This window comes from Stegodyphus dumicola, chromosome 4 (assembly GCF_044657685.1).
Source record: "Stegodyphus dumicola isolate Sdum_Otavi_A_Nest chromosome 4, ASM4465768v1".
NCBI classification, from domain to species: domain Eukaryota; kingdom Metazoa; phylum Arthropoda; class Arachnida; order Araneae; family Eresidae; genus Stegodyphus; species Stegodyphus dumicola.
In genome coordinates this window covers 33,296,305-33,316,379 of record NC_140771.1, presented here as the reverse complement: position 1 = coordinate 33,316,379, position 20,075 = coordinate 33,296,305, and the positions used below count along the sequence as shown (strand labels likewise).

The following is a 20,075-nucleotide window of genomic DNA, read 5'->3' as shown; positions in this document are numbered from 1 at the left end:
AAGTTCGTGGGCTTATTCTGATGTTACTTTCAGACAACTGAGACAACACACTTTAAAATAAGCACTTAGCGGCCTCCCTTATCTACGATCGTAGCGTGTATTATCATCTCTGCACAGAGTGAATTAAGAGGTTTTAACAAAGTAGAAGAGTTTTTCCTTCAGTAATCGTTACCATGGTTACGAAACATGGTTTGGGAGAAAAATGACCATGACTTGCCTATTCTAAGGGCTGCGCAGATTTTAATGGTGACGAATTGTGCTGGTGATATCAGAGAGAGATAACATGTTTGCTGAAAAATAGCTTTTTATTCAATATATTACATCAAAGATTCACAGCATAAAATATGCTACAAAATAATTTCTTAATAGGAAATCAATAGCATTTATAGAGATAAAATATATTAATTTTCATCATACAGTTAATACATTATCAGGAAAAAATATGTACCTATATAATAAACACTCTAACACAAATGGTTGCATACATACAAAATCAAACGCATTCTAATTAATAGACTGAAAATGATTTAAATATAAATCTTAGCAAACAGAATATTGACTAATGTTTCTGAAATATTAAATTTTAGAATAAACTGTAGTATACTGAAAAATATTTAATATTATTGAAGTACACTTTACAAAATATGATTCCAAATACAGGGAAGATAAGTATTGTGATTAATTTATGTACTGCAAATAATCGATTTTCGAAATACATAGTGAAAAAAAAAATTGTCTTTTAAAGTAACAATTTTGCGAATTTTAATTCAGTGAAGTAAGTAAAAATACAAGATTATGCTGTCAACAGACACTGAACGTTTTTTGTTGAGTTCTACAAATATGAAGATTCTTTAAAAAACTGAGAAAAATTAAAATATTTGGTGTGAAATTTAAATATTTTGTTGTTGTTTTCTGTCTTTGTTAAAATAATTACAAAATTATATCTCATCAAGTGCAGATGGTTTTGTTTAGAAGAATGGTAGGAAAAATTCTTTACTAACACATAATAACTCAATTTAATCAGTAAAAAACTTTGACGGAATATGAAATAAAGTTATAAAATAGATGATTAAAAAAGGTAAAAAGGAAAATTAGCAAATGGTTAAATCCATATAACATGAGCTATAGGTATGTTGCTTAGTTTTAAAACAGATATCAATAAAAAAAATGTAGAATTATTTAACTTACTTTAAATCTAAAAAAATTTGGATCAAAACCATAATCTTTATTGAAGTTGATTACTGAATATTTATATAAGGTGATTAATATTTTAAAATTATATCGTAAAAATTTTATTTGCAGATATGCTTCGTGACATCAAAAACATGTTTGTGATTTAATTATTAAAAAATACCTTTGGGTACATTTCCATTCAAACTTTATCTGCATCCATTCATTGTTTCTTCATGAGATTCACAATGTCTATTATGATGCACGGCATAAATTAAAAACATAAGTTTTATCTCTGCATAAACAAAACAACTGAAATGCATTATGCGCAGAATAATCCAAACTGCGCACGATTGATACGAAATAGAATTCACAAAATTTTATTTGACATCCCGCTGCATATTTTGCTGCTTTCCGTTTCTGCCTGACGCTTATGTTACACGATTTAGGAACTTTCTACTTTTATTGAGAACATGTATTTGATACGATAAGCTAAAAAAAACCTAAACCAAGTTCAAATATGGCTAAATTTGACTTCATTTTAGATTATTATTACGTATGTAATCTCTATTATTGCTATATATTTCACTCGTGGATTCTGAGTTACTGTTTACTGTAAATGTAACAAACAAGACCGGGAAATTCAATTGCAGCAAAAACTTTGAAAGAAATTTTGAAAGATTATTACAGTAAAATTTAATGTAGCTAATTATTTGATTTTCATGTGCGCTGTTACAAATTACTACTTAGAGTGCACACACATAGATAATTTTGGCAAGATCATATGTCCATCTTTAATGCACACGTCCAGCGTTGCTTTATACAGCTGCATCCATTCATTTCTCCTTAAACCTGAAAGATATAAATTCTTTTTAGTTGAATTATTTTTTATTGCTTAAAAATCAGATCTGCACAACAGAACAAATGATAATTACATAAAAAATAATAATACAAATAATACAGAAAATTCGCAGAAAAGTTCTAGAGGAATATTGTATATTTCAGTTTCTTTTATACTGATAAAAAGCAAGGTGTCCTTCTCTAAAAGTTAACACATTAAAAGTTTAAACAGATGTGATATTTTTAGTTTGCATTAGAAATCATTTCTGATGAAATCAAAAGCTGTTGCCAATACACATTGGAAAATACTTTTCATTTGTTTTCCAAAATATTGCAACGAGTTCCGTAATAGTATAACATATCAAAACACTATATACGGTTTTTGACGTTTAGTACTTTAAAGCGATTTGTTAACGATTTACATCATTAACTTAATTATTGAGAAATTACTCTAAATCCATATATATATATCTTACACTAGAGAATTCTTTTCTAATACTTTTACGTGTAATTTCTTTTTGCCTCAAAAGTATATTTTAATACTAAGAATCAAATTCTTTAACAATATTCGGATTGCGATCGTTTGCATCTTTTTATATTTTCGTTCATAATTTTATTTAAGTGATTTAAGCGATTAAGCATATGATTTTATTACCTGATAATAACGGTTACTCACCGAATGCTATGAATAGGCTAAGATATGATACAGCAATGTACAGGACCGGCACCAATACCGGTTCAGTTCGTGTGACCGCACCGAGAGGCAGAATTTAGGAGCGATAAAATTTTTAGAAGTTAGAGAAATACTACCTTGCAAGGAAATTTAGGGATAGAAAAAGGTTTAGAATTTAGAGGAGAAATTAGGCAGCTGAACTTAGAAATTAAAAACAACAAAATTTTCATAATTTGGATAGGCACCAGATAGCGGGATCAAGGACACGCAGAGACTGCATTAGGCAGCAAAATACTAAACACCTATGACACTCTGATCATCATTTGACCTGGAGTCTGTTTTGGGCTGAATGAAATGCACGTTATATTTCCTCTTGTGTAATATAAATATGGGCCTGTTTGGCTTAGGACGTACTCCAGGAGGTATCCTTCCTTAAAGAAAGAAAAACCGTATTGGGTTTCACCTTACTTATATAATCCAGTCTAGTACTGGGTAACTACTTTTACTTAAAATGGGAAAGAAATACTTCAGGATTGTTCGGCTCATACAGTTCAAAACCTTTAATGTTTAATAGGAAACTACAGTTCAGTATTCTTGATTATAAAAAATTTCACCTGAATACCTGACAGACTTTAAATTTCACTATGCACTAGACTTTTTTAAAGTTTAAATGCGTTTTACGAGCTAAAAACATGGTGTGCAAGATTCTCCAGAAATTAAACTGAAAACTTAATTATTATTATTGTTAAATTTCTACTAGTAGTCGGACAGCAGTTGGAAAGCATTACTCATGAATGTTCGAACCAATCGGCCATTTAGGTCCCTTATCAGCCAGAATCTTTCCCAGAATGCATCACGGGGGGGGGAGATATTGCACCAGCGAGAAGGGGGAAGACATGCATATACGAGTATAATCAAGCCCCAGTAAATTTTATTTTTATATAGCAACTACATCTACTGCTTAATTAATCACGTTAAAATATTTTGGACTGATGTTGCATTGAGTACTGGCAAACATTTGCTGAAATATAAATGCGCTAAGTACTTACTTTAAATTTATGTTGTTTTGAAAGCATATAATCACATTTTTATAGTATGAGACCTAGAAAAAGGAATCTATGTTCTTTTCTGTTGTAATCAAAGGAGGCTGTCTAAGAAATAAAACCTATCATTTATGAAAACTATGACAAAAAGCTGTATGTGCCAGTGTTTGTGAAAAGTGGTTTAAAAAATTCAAAAGGGCTGGAATGGATTAAATGGCAAATTACAGCCAGGAAAACCGAAAACTTTGAAAGGGATTGTATGGCATGTATTTTTTGATAAAAGCTGAGTCCAAGTACTGGAGAACTTGGAAATGAATAGTCATGGGACTTTTTACTGTTCATTAAATGCGTATGTTTAAGGAGTTGATGAATTGTGTGAAGCACTAAATAAAATTTCTTGTGTACAAGATTCTTAAAATTGGAAACTGCTTTAAGGTTTCCTTCGTGACAAAAAGATTCACAAAGAGTATGACATTTTGCCACGACAATGACATTACCTCTTGGAAAAAAAAAAAAAAAAAAAAGAGAATAAAATTGTCTTCTAAAAATAAAACTTTGACTGAAGTTTATTTGCGTATCATGTTAAACCACTTCGAAGACATTGTCGCGAGCAAACGGAGAACCTATTCGTCAAGCGGAAGCCCCATTACTGGATTTTTACAACGATGAAAATTCTCTGTCAGGAGGGCATGCTGACGGAGGAAGTTTAGCAGGAGTGGAAGGGGAAGGAAGGATCGATCTTCGTGCTCCGTGACGCGTGTCGTGACTGGTCGAATGGAGGGGAAACGGGAGAAGGACGAGCACAGGTGCCAAAGATCCGAGGAGAACAGTCGTGCTTCCTGTTAAGAGATCGCAGAGATTCTTACTTGATGAGTGGGAAACATCTCCAGCGATCTACCGCGAAGAAGTATTTGTGAGATGTTCGTTGTTTTCTATTAGAACAGCTTAGCTCAGAAGCTTAAAAGGACAAGTTCGAGAACTCTTAGCCAATGATAGTTTCTTACAAAATGGACGGTTAGAATATTTTTTGGAAATTCGTCGTACATTTAACATAACGAAAAGAATTGCTTTTCTTTATAATTAAGTTTACAAATACACATTTCAGAATATATGAATATGCTTAAAACCACATGTCGTGTTATGTTTCAAAAGAAATCGTGCAATCTAGAATGAAATGTAAACATCAGTAGATGGAAGATTTTTATTATCTTGAGAACGTAGACAAATATTTGAAATTTCAATGCAGAGTTTAGTGTCAATTCCTCGGTTAGTATTCCTGACATATCATCCGAAATAAATTTCTTAACATATTTGGCATAGCTCCTGCGGTGTAATTTCGCTAATAGCGGCTGTTTTTCCGAAACTTAAATAACCACTATAGGCGGTTATTGGTGGCATATTCACTTGATAGATACCCCACAAGAAAGTGTCTAACAATGTTTTGTCTCAAAGTATAATAAAAAGCCTAAGACTTGTACTGATCATGTAAAGCCCTTGCTTTCAAATGGTAATCAGTGATAGTGGATTATAAAAAAAAATATTTAAATTTTCAGTAAATTATGACATTCCTCAGTTTTTGTACGTCTCGCTGTCTTTTTTTTAGCGAATTTATGCATCAATTTTTTTAAGCACTTTTTAAAAAATAAATTTTAGTAATTTAAATGTAAACATTTTCTTCGAAATTATTCAGTATAACATGTTTAATGCGGTTTGATGTTCAAGGAAATATCTTCAGTCTCTTTCTAGCTTTTCCCACTGCAGAGCAGATTTATTCTTTTCAAAATTAAGGCTTGAAGAAATTAATTGCCAGTGAATTTGATTAATTTGCATGCTCCAAGGAAAATATATACAAAATTAAAACATTGTTAATGTGCCTATTTTATGGGCACGTTTATGTGCCCATTTTTACATTAACAAAATTCATTAACAAATACATTAACAAATACATTAATTTAAAAATTTTAAATTAACAATACTCTTAATAAATCCATTCCAGTTAAAAAGCGCACTGTTTTCTGTTGCTCCTTTTTTGACAACATTAAAGCCAGAATGATTCAGAAAACGCTTAAAGCTGTCGCTGAAGGGGGTTTGTTGTCACGTTAAAAAACATCACTGGCGAGTCCGCCGATATTCCCACTTATGGATCGATCACGAGTTATCTATTACATTATTAGTCTATTTACCAAGAAAGAAAAAAAGAAGATTCGATGTATTTTCACCAAGGTAATTTCACTTTGATAAATTTTCCCTGAATTGGCAATTTTATATAAAATAATTGTTATAATTTTGCCCATAGGTTCCCCCCCTCCAAAAACGATAAATTTCACAAATACATAAATTCGAAAACTAATTCAAGTAATAAAATGAGCAGAACTTAGAACACATTTTTTTAAAGCAACTCCCTTAGTGAAACTGCAGCTTCTAAGCTTTTGCAAACTAAGCTTCTATGATTTAAAATAGTAAACCTTAAATAATTATTTTCCTTTTTTTTTTTTTTTTTTTTTCTAATTTCAAGAATATAATTTAAAATGTTAAATATTTGTAAGGTAATATAATTTAAAATGGTAAAATTATATGATTTAAAGTATTAAATATATGTGAAGCGAATTTGAAACACTAGGGAAAACTTTGAAATATCAAACAAGAAGAATCCCGAGCAACTGCTTTGCTTTTATTTCGCCATGAAATCTCTGATACTATCATGTACCCTCTCCTCATTATGTTTTCAGTCACCCTTTCTCGATGACACGGATTTCACATTATTATTATATATTTCTCTCAAGCAGCAGTAGATTGTCGCTATTGTAGAAGTCGCTTGTGAGAGAAAAAAGATAGCTCACGTTCAGGAAGCATACTGGAAGTCCTGAATGCAGTGCATCGAATGAGATAACAGTAAAGGAAATGTCATTAAACAATTTTGAAACCTAACAAACTTGTTGTAATCTTAATCAAACCGAAGCGCTATGCGCAGATTGAAAGGATTATGTTAATTTTATTAACAGTTAAATTTTGAGTTAAACTTCCTTTCCTACCGATTCTTACTTCAACTTACCACTTCCGGCCAGAATGTAGTTTTAGAATCACGTTTGAATGTTAATGAGGAACTCTCGAATACGAGCCAAGTGTGTTACCGTTACACTACGAAAGCAAACAGGAAGGAGGTAATTAGTTTAATTAATTAAAGTAATTAGCTTTTGAACTGAAATGCTTAATATGCTGGGAAGAAAAGAAAAAGCTACAGTAATTCTTTTTAGTTAATGTTTACCGGATCAACGTTCTCTTTTTCAGTGTGTGTGTGTATGTGATTATGGCAAAGCCTCGAGGGCTATCTGCCTAAGGGGAGGGATGCCTTCGTGGAGGACTTTCTAAGGGGAACTGGCTCGTATACACGTTACGAGTTATGAGGAAAACCACGAAAACACCCATGCAGCCAGCCCGTTCGCGGGATTCGAACCTCGGACCGAACTACCAGTGTTCAGCGACTTTACCGCTCGGCCGCTGGTGGGCTCGTTCTCTTTTTAAAAAACTGTCAAAAAGAATTTAATGCAGTGTGATTTATTGTACACTCTAAGTCTGCAATGATTCATTACTGTTGGTACTATTGAACAGCGTTAACTATGAACGAATAAAAATTGAATGATTTTGCAAATAAATTTTTGTCGTAAAAAAATTTCCAGTGATTAAATTATGGAAAGTTTCAGCTATTAGATTGAACGACAGTTTTATTCTATAATTCATATCAATATACGGGAAATGAGGTCATTTTAAGTAAGCCATCGTCACTTGTAGTATCAGGGAATGCCAGGATCATTATATATTTTAGTGTCTCGATAGGATCTCCTGCGTTTGAAGAAATTATCAGGTGAGCGAGGGAGCGTGATGCCATAATATGTATCATAGCTGGAAAATTGCAGAACATTGTGCATCTCCTTTCGGAATAGCTAGCGGACTTCCATTGCTGTAAAATATGCTTAATAATATCAAGAATGTAATGCTACCCCATGGTTTAAAGTAATCACTTCTGCAGTTAATGTGAAAAGCATTTACGTAGGCCATATGCCGGTATATACATAATATAATTTTTAAAATTAAGCTACTAGTTGTTAAAGAAACCTATCATTGCAAAATTTCTGTTTCAGAAATAAAATTACTGATTGTTGCAGGCATGTCATATTTAATGGACTAAGAGTTTCATGCACCTTGCAAGCTGCAGTGAAGGAGCCTGAGAGCTACAGTTTGGCAATGCCTTATTATATACCCTCATACTAAGAAATTCATGCCTTTCCTGTGATAATAGACATTGTAATTAAAAATTTTTTTTTTTTAATTTTGCTCTTCTGAAATATGAAATCCTGACTACGTGCTTAAATAATCTGTATGATAATTGATATTGTTTATTAACTTAGAGCTGATAGATCAAAAATGTGACCAATGGACTTTTGCATACTGCAATTTCTGCAAATAGCATCACAAAGCACGAACACGTAAGTTCTAAAAATATATATTCAATTATCTGAAAAAAACTGTTGTAGAGACATTAGGACTTTTTGGAAGCAGGAAAGATGAAAAATGAGCAACGCCGTCTTCGGGAATCGAACCACGGACTTCTGGAATAAGCGCCCAGTGTGCAGACCACTACACCACGAAAGCACGCTAGGAAGGCGGGAGAAATACCTTATATACTCCCGCTTTTAAAGGACGATTGCGGTTTTTAGAGGACTCATTCGCCAAATCCTGGGTGTGGAGAATCATCATCCGCCACTCTTTTAGTTTGGAGCCATTGTAGAGATATTAAGTATTTTTTGGAAGCAGGAGTCATGAAAAATGAGCAACGCCTTCGCCGGGAGTTGAACCACGGACTTCTGGAATGCGCGTCTAGCGTGCCGACCACTACACCACGAAGGCACTCCAAGAAGGCGACAGAAATACCTTATAATCCAGTTCTGATTAGGATTTATTACACTATGGGAAAACATACTAGGGCTATTTACCTAATCAGAGGAAGAGCTTCGTGGAAGACTTTAAAAGCAAAATTGGTCTCGTATTCATGCGAAACACCACAAGACTTAACATATATACGAAACTGTGCGAAAGTGTCTATGCAACTAGCTCTTTTGCCGAGATTTGGACCCGGATCCAGTTACCAGTGTACCTAATGGTCGTATCTACTTAGCCGAAAGCAAATTCCAAATCTATTATTTGCAAAAGGTTCCTTACCTGCCGAAAGAAAGGAAGCGTCAGTGAGATGACCAGGCACCTTCCATCCTCCACACAGAGAAGGCATAGCTAAGCCTTTCGTGCGCCAAGAAGTTGCAAGGAGAGACTTTGGATGTTTGCGACGACTGCTGAACGTCCCCCTCTTCTTCACCGTAGTTCAGAACCTAAATAAGTGCAAACGTTATTTTTTTCTTTATAAATCTAAAAGCTATAAAATAATTGCTCAGTAATAAAATTAGAGACGCCACAAGTTCGAGAAAGATATTTTTCCATTATTGCAATTTCATCACAAAATAAGATGAAATTAGTTTAAGTCACTCTGTAGAGAAAGATGTCAAGAAATTTTTAAGTGGGGACTACGCAAGAAAAGGGATTTTTTTAGCATAATTAAGAATGTGGGAGTTCACGAATGTGACACATGAGTTGAAGAATGATGAATTTGGGTTGATTGTACATATTGTGCACAATTTGTTCCTATTTTTTTTTACGCATGTATTCATAGGTTTTCTTTCCATTTTAATAAAAGAATTTTAATATTGGCTCAGTGTGCTTCCACGTTTGATGCCGTTTACGTTCCCGGTAAGAAGGCCTAATAATTCCTAATAATTCTTATTAAAGCCTTAATGACAGGGGATTTTGTACAATCTTGTATTTGTCAATTATATTCGGCTTTCGAAGCAGGAACTATTTATACTCAACAATGGCCTCCAACGAATCGAACTATCTATCTTCGATTGGCTAACTGGATGTGCTAACTACTGAATTACTTAATGGGTACTTATGTCCTGTAAGCTAAGAAATAATAATATCGACATCTACAACATAAGGAGCTGACTATCAAGTTAGTTAAAGGCCAAGTTAATCTTTATGTAATTAATTAGTTTTTCTTTTCTACGTTTTCGATCGAATTTTTAATTAACTTCTCTTTCACGTATATATTTCACACGGGTTCGAATTCCGCAAAACAGACTGGCTGCATGGGCGATTCCGCTGTTTTCCCTGCTGGCCAAATTCCTTCAGAAAATCTCCACGAAGATAGCCTTCACTTGGAAGACAGCCCTGGTGTGCTTTTTCTTAGTTAAAATTAACTTACTAACAAATCTTTACACATTTTTTTAAATGAATGACTGGAATAAAATTCGATGCAAGGGACTGAAAAAGGAAAGGTTAATTCGTAAATAAAATTTCAAGAATTTCAATAATAATAATAATAATAATATGTTCAAATATCTTCTAAACGTAAAGATTCTAGAGTGTAATTTAAATTATCTTTCCCTTCAGATGGTAAAAATCTTTCCTGACAACACTTTGCTTGCTTAGTTGATTATGGCAACGCACAAGGGGGTTGCTTTCCAGGAAAGCTAAGGTAAATTACCTTGTATTCATGTTGCACTATAAAAATATGAAACTATGAAAATGCATTCAAATAAATTTACTTCCCATGAAGCGTTTCGTAAGCCGAAATGTAGTAAAGCAAAGAAGAATTAATTTATAGAGAAAAGAATTTTTAGTTCTCCTGAGTTTCCAGAAAAAGGCATCAGATCATACTAAATAATACTAAAAGAAACATAATATAGTCCATAAAGTCTTTGTAAATCGATATATCATATACACACTGCAGTTTCGTTTTCCAAAATTTGGATAATAATAAGAATATTGGAAGATTTAAAGACGGTACAGTGACGATGTATTAAGCCGAGTGATTAGAGATTCGGTAGAGGAATATACGTGGATTTACTATAAATACTATCCTTAAGATTAAATGCCCACAATTTCTGTACCAGGTTGCCTTCATGTCGTGGTTTGTCTGTGCTTCGACTGACATTTTTCCCTTAACTGTATCCTTCTGTTCCAAAATCTGCAGTTCCTATGTTTCCCTGTCTCAACAAGGAGAATGAAATTTGCGCATGTTTTTTTCTGATTCATTAACGTCTTATCGTTGTTTTTTCGAATTTAATGTCTGCAGTTTTTATGCTCGACTGTTTTAAAGTTAGAAGTCGAAATTTATTGGTTTTCTTTTTGATTATTAATATCTTGTCGTCAATTACGTCATCGTATTCGTCAGATTCAATGTCTGCCTGCCTTGATATATTCTGTAAAACTCTTCGCTTATGCTAATTCTCATTGTTTATTATTAACTGTTCCAACATGTTGAAATCATTCTAATTCCAACTGCTAAAGAATAAGCTGTCGAGCAGCTATTTCTATTTCAGAACTCTTCTGTCACACATGTATAGATCTCAGATTGTTAAATAATGGGCAAGACTCCTGCAGAAAAATTTGTTAAATAATGGGCAAGACTCCTGCAGAAAGATTGTAGAATTCGCATGAAATGAGACTTGAAAGGAGTTTTAAAAGCATCTGCTTTTAACTTAGATTAACGGGTTTCCTCGGTGTATAAAACGCGAAAAATAAATTATAAACTCCTTGAGAAACGAAGCTTGATTTTCCATTTGTCAGCTGTATCTACTAACCATTTCACCACAAGAGCAACCATAAGACGAAAGTCATTATTCATTACAAAGCATTGCCACAAACTTTTACAAATGAACGGGAATAGTTAATATTCTTCAATGTCAAGTTTTTGTCTTGAAGGCTAGTCAAAGAAAATTAGTAGTTGAAAGAAATCTAATATTTGTCTTAAAATTTCAGTGATTTAGTAATTGCTATAATTTCACAAGAAACTCTTTTATAAAATAGAATTTATTATTTTTCTGAAACCTAATTGTTTTCACACTGCGCCTTTGTTCAATCATAAAAAGTATTATAATCGAGTAAATCGGACCAGTAGAAAGTAAGCGACATTTAAAACTTGCATTCATGTCTGGGAGTTTGTAACTACTTAGCGACTTAATGAACATTACATTTTCACGCTCCAATTATAGGATTAGAATTTCAGAGTAAAAGGCATATTCTTATTATCGGCATTTAAGAATAACAACTAAAAATAGATTCATATCCAATTCCACTAGTGATTGTTCATGGGCACCTCCACTAAAATATTTGAGGTAAGAAGAATCATTACGAATATAAGCTTACAATATCTTTATTAGCTTCAAAACCTTACTTCAAAAAGGTACATCACTCAGATCCCAATCTCATATTATCAAAGCTCTTTCAATAATCTTCGAATACAATCATTCCATCAAAAATATGGAAAGTTGGTTATTGGGATTTACAGTGCATTGCCAGTGCATTCTCTCTGTGACGGAAAATCCCTACGGGCCGGCTAAAGGTTTAGATTTTCAGAATTTTGCTTGTTGATGAATGGAGTCTGTTTTATTTTTTATTTGGAAATTTAAAAACTCAAAAATTAATATGAATTTGTTGTTGACTTTAAATCCCCTATTATTTAAAAATTGAAGTTTAATTAGAGTTTACGCTTTCGGCAGTACATAAACTTCAATGATACAGAGAAAATTAGCGCGACCTCTGCGTAAACATAACGCTAAAATTACAGAAGCATGAATACTCCTTCTGTACACAGAATACTGAAAGTTTCAACTTCCAGATTTTAATCAGAATACGTGCAAAGAATAACTTTGTCTACTTGTCTCTGAAACTTTCTTCACATTTGGCCCTGTTGGCAATACTATAGGCACTTCTGGCACTTTCTGCAATTGACAAGTGGTTCACCAGCAATATAAAGGATAAAACAATTGATATTAATAGATATCCGCAGTTCGAGCCCCATAACTTGGCATGGTTGAGGTTTCATTTCTGTAACATAAGTGTTAGATAGTTTTCGTTAATCCTCAAAAAAGCTTATTTTCCTCCTAACGGATATTCTTAGCGAGTTTTCTTATGATTAATCAATCAACGAAATCTTTTGACATAAAGTGCTTGGTTCAACTAAATAAAATGTTCTCAAAGACCGCCACAAAACATTCTGCTCAGGCAAAAGTTTCTAAGAAATGTGACGAGATAAATTAGACAGTTATATAGGTATTATTAGATAGACTGGCATGTTCGATAATACTAGTCAAATAAAAGTTAAGAACTATTGCTTAAAATAAAAGAAATATTTCAACTCAAGCTTTAAGCCAAGTCTCACCTGATAAAGAAAATCGATGTATCGTGTGGCCAACCTTAGAGTTTGTATCTTACTTAACTTGTCAGACGGTAGGGTAGGGATGATGCGACGGAGGGCTGTGAAGGCATCATTCAGGCTCTGGGTGCGCTGGCGTTCACGTACGTTGGCTAGTACACGCTGGTTCTGGAGTTCTTCCACGCTGTGACAAGCACGGCGTCGCCTCTGGATCCCGTGATTCGACCTGCACAGAACATTAGAATATCTGTTACTTCATTTTGATAAATGAGGTTTGTTTCACTCTATAAAATACATATGCTCTCAAATAAATGTAGTGTGTTATGTCCGTGCGTCACCGTATGCATATACATTGGTGATGAACTAGCTTGTAAAATCAAGTCTTCGTATAGATGTTATATTTGAGATTCTTTTTGAGTTACCACTGTGTACTTTTGTCAAGTGACTTACGAAAGCTATTATCCGTAAGATAAAGCTCAGTATTCTTGTCACTGGTTAAGGAATATATGGATGTAAAATGTTACTAAGTTACTAAGGTCAGTTATTTTTATAGTTTTTGCTCTTCCACAACGAATATTTGCTTCAGATAAGAACGGATATTGATAATTTATTGACTCTGAAAAGAGGTTTTCTAAGAAAATTTCATGCAAAACACATATTTAAAAACAACGTTAGTGTCGTAAATGATATTTATGAAAATGAGATATTTCTAGCTTTTACGTAAGCTTTTCTTATCTGACAGGATATATTGGATGTTGAGTCGCAATCAAAGGCCGAAACAGATTTAAGAAACTAAAGGCAAGAGCAATCATTATTTTAAATTTTACAGGCATACGTATGTTATGTAATAAGAGACTGTTCAGATAAACCCAGGGACCGCCGATAAACCCAAGGAGGGACAGTAGAAATTAAGAGGAACAATATTTGCCATGGAATATGCTACAACAAACTTAAAACTGAGTTTAAAATTCAGTCGGGGAAAATCACGAAATTAAAGCAAGATCTGACGCATGAAGAAGGCAAGGTGGCTGAGGTTCAATCGCTGATTTCGTCTGCAAATTGGCTCACAATATCTAATCAAGAAACGCATAAGCTGGGACAGGATAGGTTCCAGGTGACGAAAGTTTTTTTTTTTTTTTTTTTTTTGCTTATTACGTGCTCCGCCCTTAGGCACTACACGGAAAGAGAGAGATGCCCCGTGGAGGTCTTTTAAGGGAAACTGACTCGTATCCACGTTACACGACGAAAGGTATTGAAGGTAAAATTATTAATTATTTATTTTATTCTAAAAGACATGGCTGACTCCCCGATCCAAGAATACTCTGATGTGCATTTGATTTACGACTTAGCAGGTGGCAGGGAACGCTTATCACAGTCAGTTTAGTAAAACCAATATTAGAGAAGGCATTGTTCGTACCGTACCACTTGAATATGTATTGTCGACAAAGGGAATAAGACCATTCATTCAACAAGGTGTGATGCAGGGCGACAGCACAATATATGCACACATAAAATAAAAGATTGTGTACTGCAACATATGTATATTTCCCGTCAAAAAGAACATGAACAGTGGCAGCTGAACTGGCTGCCCTGCGTACGGTGGTATAGAAGATTTTGCATGCTGAAAACATGCACCAATTCCAAGTACAGAAGGCACAACGGAACAACTCTTAACCGAAGACGATTATCCGACTGATAGAATTTCGATAGAATTCGTGTGTTGAATGTCTAACCCCTCCAGTAATAATCTAATATTTCTTTTCTCCATTTTATTTTTTGATAAGGCCAGCTTTACATACGAAGGCATTGTAGTTATGCTCAGTGCGCATACGTTGTTAAAAGGAAACTCCCCACACAGGTGTCCATTGGAAAGCTCAACATATGTTCGATGTCAACATCTGGGAGGTATCCTTGCTGATTATCTGTTCGAGGCTGTCCTTTCTGCCCCGCGCCTCAATGCTGAAATATGCAGTCATTTCTTGAAACACGACCTCCTGGATTTATTGCAATTTGTACCGACTACATTTCTTAGGAGCCCAGATGGTTTATAAATGACAGTTCCTAGCCCATTTTACCAGTGTGCGATCTGTAACCACCTCCACGTTACATATTCCGGGATGTAGACTGAATGCGTCGGAACCGTTGCTTAGCGTGCACCCTCTTCAGGTCTCAAATCCTTAGAATTTTTTCCTCGGGAACATCTTAAATCAATCGTCTCTCTGCAGGATCTTACAGCGCAAATCATCATCGATGTAGCGAGCGGACATCAACAGTACAACCGCTATTTTCGAGTTCGTTCGACAATGTTGTTGAGGATTGAGCAGTGATTCGGCGGCCATCACTTCGAAAAACACTTCTAATAATTTCTCACTGTCCGCTTCCAAGCATTGTATTCTGCATCACGGGCTGCACTGTAAATATTTGGTAAAGTAGTTATGCAAATGTTCTTGGTAACTACTTAACGTGAGTCCCTCCATAAGTATTTCCGCAATTTTCACCAACTAAACGTGAGTTGCATTAGCAAGTTCTAAGATTATTATTGTTCCTCTTGATGCCTAATACACACTCCTGAGTTTGCTGCCGCACTAGTAAAATGCCCTGTAAATATTACTTCAAACTGTGATATTTAGCCCTGTAAATGCTAAATATCACAGTTTGAAGTAATATTCCATTACTATTCATTTCTATATTATAAATACTTTTTTTTCAGGTTTTGAAAGTTACTTTTCTATCACAACGCCATGGCAATTATTTTTAAGTTTTGTTTCTACTCACTTCCCTCGCAAACATTCGCTCGAACAAGAGTTTATCTCTAAAGTAAAGCAAACTGAAGTCATGCGCAAACGAGTTAAAAACGAGTAGTTAACTGTAACTCATGTTGCAATAGTATCAAGAGATCTATGTCTTGCGAGCATAACTTGCTTAGCTGCCAAGCAAGTAGCTGGTGAGTAGTATTCTCGTCAAAATCTTTAGCTTCTATTCAGAGGTTAGTTGAATTTAAAATTTAGTTGCCTATGTAAAAGAATCCTTGTCTCTTTAAGGGCCATCCGGCCGTTTACTTTATAACTGTTAATAGTATACTTTAACTGCTAATAGTATAGCCAAGGAGCGAAATATTGTTTTGTACTGGATTTTATTTTCACACTGTAAGGTGTGGTTTAATGAACTTTGTGTTAATTTGGACGTTTAGTTTTTAGAAGTCTCATTTCTTATTAAGGGGGATAAATTATCAATAATATTCGAAAAGCTACATTAGCTGTTAGATTGTAGAACAAAATCTCGTTAAAAGCCTAGACTATTTACATTATTTTATATTGTCTAATTAATTTATAACGCTCAAACTAAGCTCACCACTCGGAGTGTTATAGTTGGCAGTACTGGCTAACGGATTCCCGTGCTGTTAGATTTATGAAATCCTATCCTATAAATGTTTGTGACGCTTAGGGTGTATACCCAAGGAAAATGTAAAATCTGTTGAGACGAAAATCTTTTCAAGAAGTTAGTAGCTGAGGAAATCAGGCAAGAAGATTCTTGGATTTCATCCTGTGGGAGAAGCCATGGTGAAATGATGGATGGGTATAGGAAAGAAGGATGGAGCAAGATGGAGGGGTTAAACATCTATGCCAAAATAAGATTGCAATTTTGTCAAATTTTAAGTCTTATTTTAGCAAATGCAAACTGATTACAAGGTAACTTTTATTAAATACAATAAACACTAGATTCTGTATCATTCTTTTAATCGTTAACTGTTACTAACCATCAGCTCCTCAGGTAAGCCCAATGGGCATAATGAATCCATCAAAAAATTGAGCATACAGCTAAATACGAAAATAAAAATATAATCGTAATTTACATTTTTCTCTCTTCTAACTTTTCTCTACATAGACTGGTCTATTTGGGTTACGACGGGGATCACAAAGTCTATCTACTTAAGAGAAGGCATGATTAAATGGAAAACGGTTTAATGAAAACTGGCTCGTCTTTGTTTTCATATGCAGGAACCTACAAAGAATCTCATTTAGTCGGACCATTTTCTGAGATTTGAGCCCGAGTTGACCTCCCTGTGTTTTTATTGTTTAGCCGCTATATGGCTGGTGATGATATTTAGAAATTATTGTTTTAATAAGAATGACATACACTATGAAGACGGTACATTTTATGACCAAAGTACAAAGTGAAGTAAATAGTGAAAGACAACGTGGAAGTAAAAAGAAAAGTTCTGTAAGCAATAACTGCAACTAATAGTTTAATACACGTATATAAATACATCATTATTAGTGCATCTATTTACATGCACTATTTAATATGCTGAGTTCTTCCTCTCCTGCTCCTTGAATGAAGTACGACATGTAAATATTTTTTCCCTGCAGAATTTCAAGCAGTAAACTTAGTAAAAAGGAAACGGAACAAATGTATGAAGAATTAGAAAAATTAGGGCAATAGTTTTATCGAGGGGAAAAAAAGAAGCTAAATTAGCAGGAGGATAGATGAGTAAGTAGGAAAAATTCTGAAAAGTGTCATGGCCTGGATTTTTACAAACACTTTCGGGTTCGAGTCCCGGAGAACGGGGTCTGTCGCTTCATAGGAAGTAACGGCGGACGCTCTTTGGGTGCCTCCATAATAAAATGGCCACTGCTTCTGAGCTTAGTAGCCTAAAATGGCTAGTGTGCACCATAAAAAAGTATATAAATGAATTAAAAATTGTATATTTTAAAACCAATCAAATTCTAGAAACGCATTCAACACTGTTCATTTAAATCAAAGGTTTTATGCGTTATGCTGATCATACACAGATTTCCTTCACTAAGAGCATGTTTTTTAAAATGGCTAATTTTGCATTAACTGCTTATCGGTATTGGCATATAAATAGTGGACAATAAATTTTGAGAAGCAATTTTCTTTCATAATCTAGGTGTCCAGCAAAACCTAGAGTAATTAAAAATTCTGTCTTTTAATTTAAAGTTTCAAATAGGCATGTTTTGCAGTGTATTTTTGTAGAAATTCTAAAGGAATATAGTATAAAAGTTATTAAATATAAAAATAATTTTACAGTTTTATTTTAATATTTGAAATAATAGAACAAAATCCCAAATTTAATGATTTTTTCGATATTCGCAAAAAAATGTAATATAGGGGAAGTCTTAGAAAATCCGGTAAAATTCACATCGAGATAAAGTTACTACCATAGCCATATTATGTATTTTTGTTATTGCCTTTAAAAAAAAGGTTAAAATACTTTATGTTAACAAATTAAAGTATGCAGAAGGAATTTTACATTTAAAATTATCATGTAAGTTTGATGTCACGAAATGCTATGTCTTTATAAAAGTGTATTTTGTAATCTGAATGGAGAGTTAACGTACCCTTCAGATTCATGTATTTAGCGATTCATTCAGATTCAACTTATTCTAATTATATGCTATTATATAAATTACGCAGTGCCTGGAATAACAAATAGCTGACTTTTTAAACAGATGTGTGTACTGTATTTTTAAGAGTCAGCTACGGAACTTGATATGATGCTTCTTAAACAAGGGCTGATTTTTTTCAAAACTATGCTTATTCATAAAACAGTTTATTACGAACTCAACAATTAATTTATGACTTTCTTAATTGTTTTGAAATCAAATCTATTTATTTTTAAATTGAATTTATGTACTTTATATTAAATTTTATTTTCGACTGAGCTACTATTTTAAAATTTAATTCTTTTAATTTTAATCAAAACAAAATTATATTAGACCAAGATTATTTACTTATTTAAAATTTTGAAAATGTTTTGCTTCAACTCTTTCGTTAATAAAAATTGTACTAATTAATTAAAAATATTATGCTGTAAGGTATTTCTCCTAACTTCCTAGCGTGCCATCGTGGTGGTCAGCACACTGAGCCGGTATTTCAGAGGTCCGTGGTTCGATTCCCGGCGAAGGCGTTGCTAATTTTTCATCTCTTCTGCTTTCAGAAATCCTAATGTCTTTACAATGTTTTAAAAATAATTAAGGCTTTACAAATGGAGGATATCATTTGAAACGACAGAATAAATGTGGAGTATTTTTATTTATTTATTACCTAATCCGCCGTTAGGCACTACATGGCAAAGAGATACATGGCAGAGGAATGCTCGGTGAAGGAGTTTTTATGGGAAACGGTTGTATCCACGTTACAGATGGGGAAATCCATGAAAGAGCCCATGCAGCTAACCGGTTCGCTGGGACTCGAACCCCGGACCGAGCTACCAGTATTCAGTATAAACATTTTCTTCGTTTAATATTATTTAAGTGTAAAACAATTATAGATCAAATATAGGAACTATTCTGAGATTGCGATTTCTCCAAACATTCGCCGTTTAATTTCTGAGAAGCAACTTCCATGCTGCTATAAATCTTAAATATTATCTAAATGCTTGTTGTAAGTTCATAAGTATCGCTTTTATTTTTATAATATATTTATGATGATTTTATGTTTCTGTAGTAAGAAATAAAATAAAATTTGATTCGAATTTTCGTTTAAAACGAGTAAATTCTTTTTTAAACTCAAGAAACAAGTAATTTGCAACCTTGAGGAATAATTTTTTTGCGAAATTATCTTAAGTGAATAAAATAACCCTTTCAGTTATTCTATTAAATATTATCCATATTTAGCACTGATTTAGTCTTTTGAAGCGCATTTAATACTCATATAAACGTTTTAAAAAATAACCGTTTTTCTGTTGAAGGAAATGAAGAACTGAATTTCTAATCAAATATAGGATTATGTTTGATTTTATGATTGATATTATTATGACATATATCAAATATGTTGTTGTTTTAAATGCTTGAACAACTGCAATTTAATGCATTCATCGTGAATGGATGCCCTTATCTTATCGTTAAGAAAATCAGAGTTCTACAGAGACGACTGCTTTTATACCCAATTCCCCTCTCAGTTTTCATGGAGAATATCCCGAGGAGTTGATGCGAGAGTTTCCCGTCCCTCATTCTCTACCATCAAGGCTCTCGAGATAACTTTTGGTCATCAGTAGTCTAACTTCCCCCATGCCACATAGACATTATACACTTACAAATATCCGAGCTTTCTCAGGAAT

General features: G+C 33.6%; 1 protein-coding gene across 1 annotated transcript in view; it reads right to left on the bottom strand.

Annotated features, from left to right (window-relative positions):
• Nucleotides 1-326: 326 nt before the first annotated feature.
• Nucleotides 327-20,075, bottom strand: part of LOC118188697 (uncharacterized) — a 28,346-nt gene continuing 8,597 nt past the window's right edge. Inside the window, exons 2-4 of the mRNA XM_035359221.2 lie at nucleotides 12,998-13,217; nucleotides 8,944-9,107; nucleotides 327-2,022 (exon numbers count right to left, since the gene is read on the bottom strand). Coding sequence (XP_035215112.1) covers nucleotides 8,964-9,107; nucleotides 12,998-13,217 — 364 coding nt within the window. The 3' untranslated portion in view covers nucleotides 327-2,022; nucleotides 8,944-8,963. The remainder of the gene's footprint in view (nucleotides 2,023-8,943; nucleotides 9,108-12,997; nucleotides 13,218-20,075) is intronic.